The 9,107-nt window shown below is 39.0% G+C and overlaps 1 protein-coding gene across 1 annotated transcript in view; it reads right to left on the bottom strand.

Moving 5' to 3' along the window:
• Nucleotides 1-1,389: 1,389 nt before the first annotated feature.
• The window catches only part of LOC149284806 (A-kinase anchor protein 7-like), a 117,193-nt gene continuing 109,475 nt past the window's right edge, over nt 1,390-9,107 (bottom strand). Inside the window, exons 9-10 of the mRNA XM_089496219.1 lie at nt 3,552-3,684; nt 1,390-1,417 (exon numbers count right to left, since the gene is read on the bottom strand). Coding sequence (XP_089352345.1) covers nt 1,390-1,417; nt 3,552-3,684 — 161 coding nt within the window. The remainder of the gene's footprint in view (nt 1,418-3,551; nt 3,685-9,107) is intronic.

Below are 9,107 nucleotides of genomic sequence, written 5' to 3'. Positions count from 1 at the left end.
TTTTCCATTAAAATAAAATCAAATGGATCGGTGTAGACATTGCTAATGTTGTAAATGACTATTGTAGGCCCTTTATCAACAACCTTCACTCCTGTGTTAAATGGCACATGTGTTAGCTAATCCAAGTTTAAATGTAAAAGGTTAACTGATCATTAGAAAACCATTTTGCAATTATGTTAGCACAGCTAAAAATTTCTTGGTTTTTCATTAAAACCGCTAAGAGAACCCAAACATACAAATGGTAGTGTATATGAAACATTAGTGCATACATTTTAATCAAAATATTGTTATCAGCCTAACATTTATTAATGCATTATGTTAATAAACCTTATAATAATCATTAGATTCATAGAGCAATAATGTCCAACTGGAGGGTCACAAGCCTCCTTAATCATGTCCAGTGTGATAAGGGAAACATCCTTAAGAAAGAAAGAAAAAACAATCACTAAGGACTACTCGTATTGATTGGATTAAGGGGGGGGGGTGTAGAATTTAAATGTACAACCTAATTTTTTGTCTAAACCCACTCACAAATACTGTAAAGTAGTACAAATAAAACGACCAGTAGAGAACTGATAGTAACTGCATATAATGTATCTGATTTGTGTATGTTTATTGGGCAGTAAATAAAAAGTCATTTTGCAGGAAGACTCTATGGAATGTGAACAGTGTAGTTGACACATTAAGTCAGACAATTTTTACTCCTTGCTGTAAAATCCCAAACCTTACTTGATTTTTGGCATTTGCATAAATATGAGCAAAAAAGGCAATGGAAATTTGTCTTTATTGTTTAACCTTTTAATGTTTTCTTCAAAAAAATACACAAAGATAATCTGCTCTCATGGATAGCAAACGTTAATATATGTGTGGCACAATTATTTGCGCCCCTTTGAATTCATATGAGAAAAAAATATTTGAAGTATATTCTCATGTGAAACTGACTTCCTGTTTCACAGGGGTATAAGTATTAGGTAACACATAAGCCAGATACCCTTAGTCATTTATCATAATGGGTAAGACCAAGGAATATAGCTGTGATGTGCGGCAAAAGGTTGTAGGGCTTCACAAAATGGGAAGTGGCTATAGGAAAATAGCAAAACCATTATAAATGCCCATTTCCACCATCAGGGCACTAATTAAAAAGTACCAGTCAACTGCATATGATATGAATCAACTGGGCAGAGGGAAAGTGTGCATATTGTCTCAATGCACTGTGAAGAGGATGGTTCGAGTAGCCAAAAAATGTCCATGGATCACAGCAGGAGAATTGCAAGGTAGTTGAGTGCTGGGGTCAGAAAGTCTTCAAAACTACAATACGTCACCTACATCACCACAATTTGGTTAGAAGGGTTTTAAGAGAAGAGCCTCTACTCTCATCCAAAAATAAACTCAACCATCTTCTGTTTGCATGGCACTACTGGAACTACAAATGAGATTGTGTTCTATGGTCAGATGAAACCAAAAATAGGCTTTTCTGGCAATAAACATTAAAGGTGGGTTTGGCGCACACAGGGCGGTAGCCATATTAAAAAGTATATCATGCCCAGGGTTAAATATGGTGGTGGCTCTTTAATGTTTTGGCTCTGTTTTTCTGCCAGAGGAAGTGAACATTTTGTTAGAATGCTTGGCATCATGAACACCTGATTGCATCTGTCAGAGAGCTTAAAAAGGGCCGTGGTTGGATCTTCCAGCAAGACAATGATCCAAAACATCAAAATCAATATAAAAATGGTTTACTGACCATAAAATCAAGGTCCTACCATGGAAATTGCAGTCCCCTGACTTGAACCCCACAGAAAACCTGTGGTGTGAACTGAGAGTCCACCAGTGTTCTATTCTCTATCATTATCTTAGCAAAGGGAGGTAGCACAAAATATTGACTAAAAGGGTGCCATATTTGTGCCACACACATATATATATTTTTTTTTTTATAAACCTGTATTGCATGTACAATTGTTGGATATCCATGAAAGCAGAGTATATATGTGTATTTTTTGAAGAAAAGATCAAAAGGTTAAACAATAAAGACAATTTTTTACAGCCTACTAACAAAAACTACCAAACGTGGCAATTTTAGTGGAGGGCACAGTACTTATATTGCCTCACTGCATTAACCTTTACTACGTTAGCTGGAAGGCTACTTGTTTTATTTAAAAGCCTTTTTTAACATATACTTTAACAAAATTATAAGTGGGTGATACAGGATTTGGGACAAACCATTACCTGGTTGAACCCTAATGGAGCCTAGCTAACTGAGCCTACCAAAACTAAGCTTTATATACAGGTCCTAGTGCACAGCTCAAAGATGTAAGGCAAGGAGGTGTTTTAGCCGGCCATCCTTGGGTTTGAACCCAGATCAGGATGTCCATATTTATTTAAAACATAAACCTCTGATCCTTCAAACTGTTTTATGAATGCTTGTCTTAGTATTTTTCACCTTACAAATACATTTCCCTCTTCTATACCTCTTCAGTTGGACATTACTGTTATAGCAATGTAAGTAACATTCTAACAAGAGTTCAACATATCCTTTTGTACATGATGTAACATTTGAAGATAACTCTATAAAATGTCTTATTACAGATACCATGATGCCCAAGGATATTCTGAAATATTCTTTTCTAAAATATTTGGGTAGTTTTCCAAACATTTTAACACATTTCTGAAGGGAACAAGCGTAAGTTGTTTTCAGTCATAGGCCATATTCCAAACACTTCCTTGTAAATGTTTGCCTTTGTCTCTGGGAGAGCCAATGTGTCCTTTAACTGCTTGAATGTGTCCAACAATGACTTCAACTCTCTATGCAAAGAAGTCTGTTTGAGGCCATCTTTGTGTTTGTTTCCTGGAGGAAAGAATATAAGAATTTTACATGACAGAGATCACCAAGGCATGTAAAAACAGCTCTTTTTTTTAAAAAGATAGACCGGATTACTGTATAGCATAGTTTTGGCCACAATTGATAGTAAAAAAAAATTGTAATTGTTTATGAATTACTGTCAGAAATACTGCATTTCGTCCTGATACATTTAAGAAACCTGTGCATCAATACATAGCGATTATATAATCTCCGAGGAACATCCAGCAAGAACATTAGCATAGCTCTCCAAGTGTTGCCACTTGAACAGCAATAAGGTAAAATGATTGTTTTGCTGTGAAGTAAAAAAAAAATCATGTATTTCTGTTAAAACTGGACAGCATGGCTTCTCCATGTCGTAAAGCCTCGAGGCTGGCCGTTTATTTCCAGTTGACATAGACAAAGGTCCCATTTCTTGTCCACGTATACATGTAATCTGCTCCATGGGAACATTAAACGTTCAATTTTTCTTCTTTTATCTTTTTTGCTTTGCCACAAGAGAAGGAAGTTTAACAAGCAATTACATGAAAAATACCATGTCCCGTTACTAACATATAGTTCAGAAGCACAATGCACAAGAAGCACCTGAGCTGGATGCTACTGTCTCTTGAAGGTTACCGATTTCAAGTTTAACTTTTTAGTTTCAAGTAGAAGCTCTGTTCATTTTCTCTCATTATTGGCAGGTTCCAAAGACAACCCATCAGTCTGTCTGCTTTTGCCCTGTGTTTCCTCTATATATTGCTGTACAGCTTTTAGTACTGCATTTTCCACTAGCCTTTTGCTTAGGCTCACCAATTCTGCATCATCTGGCTCTCTCCCGTTCTTTTGACCTAAATGCCACAACAAAGGAAAGGAATCAGCTGTTACATTGTTGCACAAGACAATTATCATGCATTTTTTTTAATGGAGTGCTCTAGCCCTTGTTTTAAAAATGTAATGATTATGCTCCAGAGGATACAACTACATGCAAATATGTGCAAACATTCTTTAATTATTTGAGTTCCTCAGTCTCATTTAACTCCCTAGCTCCCTTTTAAAAGCAAGCAGTATAATGCAGTATGTTTCCTACTATTGCTCAGTAGGACTACCATTCTAGTCCATTAGAGCAGGGCTGCTGTTGAAATCGATGGGAGTCACAGTAGCCAATTGCATGTATGACATTTAAACACTGATGTTTTGCTAGCATATATTTTTGCTTAAATTACTTCAATAGGAGCGCACCAACATTTCAGGTTTCCAAATTTGAGTGTGTGGATAGAGGAGGGAGTTCATAGGGCTTACAAGCATGTCCACCCACACACCATAGCCACCAAGCCACCTTATGGGACTCAGCTGCAGAGAGTCATAAGGTGGGCAAGTGGGAGCCTAGCAGACTAGGGGACACTGTTGATTTTACAGTCCCCGCGTCTGGTCAGTGGAGATCAGGACATCTCCCCAGCCTGGCATTGATCCTCAGTACCTGCAGGTCATTGTGGCAGCTTCCCCAGGACAATGGCCCCTAAAAATATGGAGTATCCCATGAAAACCCAAGCTGTTGGGAGGTATGGCAATGCTACTGAGCATGTCCACAAAGTTTCCATTCTACTGTTTCATAGTTTCACTACAGGCAGCCAAAGGAAAGGGAAAATCTGACAAGCAACTTCTTTATAAACTCCAAAAACTAAATATATGTTGCATATGGTAGCTGAGTGGTCCTTTTAAACTTGTATTATGCCCTTATTGTACGTACATGAAAGGATTCTACAGAGTGCCCCTATATGAACTTTTCAGCCCGCAGTTTTTTTGCAGTACAGGAGATGTGTTTGGCACATGATATACTTGCTGCCAGTCAGGTTCTGTCCTTAAGGGGTTAAATAATCACACCTAAAGTACATTTTTTAAGGCTGGAGACACACTACATAAGGTGACACATGTCTCCATATAAACAACAACAGAATGGTCTCTCACATAAGCATAAGAATAACCATAAATACTATAGTATACGTAGCTTTCACAGTTACTATACGCTCAGACAATTTTTATGCTAAGAGCATGACATGAAGGTTACATGATAAAGGCTCTGTAATACATTTCATATTTCTCATTTCAGGCTTTGTTTGAATAGTTATGTTCCCATTGTATGCTAAGCAGATACACTGAGAACAGATGCCAGTTCTATTTAGAAGAAACTCTGTCGTGGTTAGAATAAATAGCACAAGGGCATAGACAGAACATAGGCAGTGTGTCTGTGTAAAGTTATCCAGTGTCTGGGTTTCTCACTGGAACAGACATCTTGTCCTCATCAGAAAACAGTGTCCTGTTATAATGGTTATTGATCTAGACTTGCCATATTTTAGTGTAATCAAATTAAGATGTCTGGAAAGATCAGGGGAAGCAAAAAAATTATATAGTGAATAGAACACTGTAGAGAATGTGTAACATAAGAAAATTAATGATTAACAGATAACAAAAGGAATTTTGGGACATACTGCTACAGAGAGTAAAATGTGCCTAAACGGTGCTCTCAGTATCACTTAGCTCCCCTGCTTCAAACATGAAAAAAGGGTGCTTGGCCATTTACCACTTGTGTTTCAACTACCTGATTTTACTATACTATATACCAATCATCCATAACATTGTGACCACTGACAGATGAAGTAAATAACACTGACAATGGCACATGTCAGTGAGTGGGATATATTAGGCAGCAAGTGAACATTTTGTTTTCAAAGTTGATGTAGGACAAGTAGGAAAAATGGGCAAGCCTAAGGATCTGAGCGAATTTGACAAGGGCCAAATTGTGATGGCTAGATGACTGGATCAGAGCATCTCCTAAACTACAGTTCTTGTGGGGTGTTCCCAGTCTGCAGTGGTCAGTAACTATCAAAAGTGGTCCAGGGAAGGAAAAGCCAACAGACAAGCTACTGTAGCTCAAATTGCTGAAAAAGTTACATTGGATATAATGCTATGCACTATGAAGCCATGAGCTTTAAAGCAAAAGCAGGGGTATAACTATTAACCATTGGGCCCTAGTATGAAAAATAACCCAGGGCCCCCCAACTTCGCCAAGCAAAATATCTCACAGCGCCACCTTTGTCCTAAACATCTTGTGACTGCCACCTTTGCCCAAACAGCTTGGGCATTTGCCCCAAGCAGTTCTTCAGTGCCATCCTATCCTTCAAACAGCTTGCCGGTGCCATATTTGCCCCGAGGTTGCCAGTGCCCCCAAATAACTTGTCTGTGCCTTTCTTTCCCCTTGCCGACACTCCTACAACATACACTCTAGCACACATATGTAAACACACACACAAATTACGCATGCTAACACACACTTACTCATACTCACAAACATACATTAATTCAAACACACACACTTTCATGCCCACACACACTTACACATAGACATTCATGCTCACATACATACATACCCCTTTCCTGCCTGCATCCGCTTATCTCTCACCTCTCCTGCAGCTTTTTATCCGGCTGCTCGCATACTGTGCAGGCAGCCTCAGTTTGCCACAGGGTCACATAGCTAATCACATGATAGGTGATCAGAAAAGCAAGGCAGCACAGTGCTTAAAAAAGTAAAGAAGCCTCATACGGTAACAAAACTGCTACAAAACTGGTGGGGATGTCCTGCTGCACAATTGGCTGTTGACCAGAGAAATCTTTGATCTTCCCAACTGGCCTACTTGTTAATGGGTTTTAGTCCAGTAGACACAATGTAAAAAAACTGAGTATTGCAGCATGTAGTGATAACTTTTATATTGGACTAACATTTAAAACTTTAAAAGACAAGCTTTCAAGAGTTAACCTCTTTTCAACAGGTCTGAAGAGTATTGCTTCAGACAAAATTCATGTCTGTATAATAACCAAAAATTGTGTCTTACTAAAAATTAACTCTCAGGCTCAAAAAATTTCAGTACTAGAAAAACTGCAGGCCAATATTGCCTCAGTTAAGCTCGGTGTTCACAATTCCACAATCAGAAAAAGAGTGTGCAAACATGGCATCCAAGTCAGGTGAAAATCACTGCAATAAGAAAACAAAGGCCTGTCTCACATTTGTCAAAAACATCTTGATGTCCCCCAAGACTTTTGGAATAATATTGAGTGGACTGATGTGTCAAAAGTGGAACTTTTTGGAAGACCTAGGCCGCATTACATCTGGAGTAAAACTAACATAGCATTCCACAATAAGAACATCATACCATCAGTCAAACATGGTGGTGGTTGTGTGATGGTGTGGGACTGCTTTGCAGCTTCAGGGAGATTTGGCATAATTAATGGAACCATGAACTTTGTTCTCTATTAGAAAATCCTGAAGGAATATACCCGGCCATCCGTTTGTGACCTCAAGCTCAGTTGGGTTATGCAGCAGATGAAATTATCATTTAAAAGCTACATTTTGTGTTTACTCAAGTTTATCTTTTTTTTAAAATTGTATTAAAATTAGTTGGATAATCTGAAAGATTTAAATGTGACAAATAAGCAAAAACAGAATCCGGAAGGGGGCAAAAACGTTTTCACAGCACTGTATTTATCGTTATATAGATACAGAAACATATCATCTCTTGTCATTTAGGTTAATCTCCAGTGGTAACTGACTATTTGGTACTCCTAACCTATTACACCCATTAGTGTGTCTGGACAGAATAGAAAGCAATTATTGAGTAACAGCAATTATAAGATCTATGTGTGGTTTCCAAGTACTCCTAGTGCAGCGTAATGAGGGTTATACTTATGTTTTAAAGAGGTAGCAGCAACATATTATACAGAATTTTAGATTTGAAGGCTGGATACAATAAATTGCAGTAATGAGCAAGACGACGATAACTTGCTTATTATTAGATGTACTATACTTACAAAAGTTCCCATATTTACCATATTTGCTCTGAAAAATGCTCTGAAAAAATCCCTCGTCTTATATTCAAGGTTGTCTTCTAATCAGACCTCAAGTAGAGGTCTGACTACAAGACTAAAATCCAGATCCCCGCAGCGCTGCAGGGAACCTGGACAACCTCCGCTGCTGCTGTCATTTCCACCGGGGCTTCTATGGTGGAGTACCGGAAGGTCATGTGATGCTGGCGCTCAGTCATAGAAGCCCCGGTCAGCCAGCAGCAGCGGAGGTCTGCATCGCACAGACTTCCACCGGCTGCCCCACTAGACACCAGGGAGTCTGAAGCATGGGTCACAAGTAAAGGGATGCACTGGTAAGGGGGGTTAAGAGTGGCATAGGGGGGTTCAATGGTTTTCTAGAGGCAGAGTGGCATATAGGGGGTTAAACGGCATATCAGGGAGGCAGAGTGGCATCTATGGGTGTATAATGCATTTCTGGGGGAAGAGTGGCATATAAGGCATATCTGGGGGGCAGATGTGCATAACTGGGACAGAGTGGCAAATAAAAGGAAATACAATTTCTCATAGTTTTTTTTACATATGAAAAACTTGTTTACATGTGAATTAATATTTACTAGTAAAACTTTTTTCCTGTATTAATGTTCACATTTTGGGGGGGGTCGTCTTATAATTAAAAACGGTATTTATTGAATGTTTATGTGTAGATTGTTATTATTCACCAACTGAATTACAGTAGGTTTTATTAGTACGCAAGGCACTAAATTTCTTTAAATCATAAAAGCATCGCACAGACAGTAATGTTTGGATAGTTAGTAAAACGCTATGGATAATGGAAAAAAAAGTGTTAACAATGAACTACACTTGACTCATAAGCCTGTGCAATTCAGCAAAGAATATGTCAGATTTATTGAACACCAAATCAGCTTTTCTTAAAGTTCAAATAAGTTGTAGAAGAGAATGTTAATAACCATGCTTAAGAAGGTAGCTATTTTTGAGCCATTTTTAATTCAACAATTAAGTTTGTATGACAGCTAATTATAGATCCACTGAAGAGTGGTGCTTAGAATTTACATTCAGTGTATATACATCGGCTCGAATATAGGCCGCACTTTTTTCCTTTAAGTCTTTAAAGTGGGGGTGCGGCCTATATTCGGGGTCTAGCGCCCGACGGGCAGGCAGCGGGGTTAGGATACAGATCCCATGCAGCGGTCCAGGGGACCTGCATCCTACGGGGGGGTGCCGGCACGGGAGGTTGTCTAAGCGCATCGTGCGAACGGTCACCGGCTGCGGTGGTTGTTTACCCGCATCGCCGCAGCCGGTGAACGTCCGCACAATGCATTTTACCTCTGCCCCCAAGACTTACCAGAGCAGACTCCCGGGTGTCTTGCGGGGCCGGCGGGGGACATCTACGCAATAG

Source organism: Sceloporus occidentalis, unplaced genomic scaffold (genome assembly GCF_023333645.1).
Source record: "Sceloporus occidentalis isolate IW3139 unplaced genomic scaffold, rSceOcc1.0.p SCAF_88, whole genome shotgun sequence".
Taxonomy (NCBI): domain Eukaryota; kingdom Metazoa; phylum Chordata; class Lepidosauria; order Squamata; family Phrynosomatidae; genus Sceloporus; species Sceloporus occidentalis.
The sequence above is the reverse complement of the archived record's forward strand: the minus strand, read 5'-3'. Positions and strand labels throughout refer to the sequence as shown.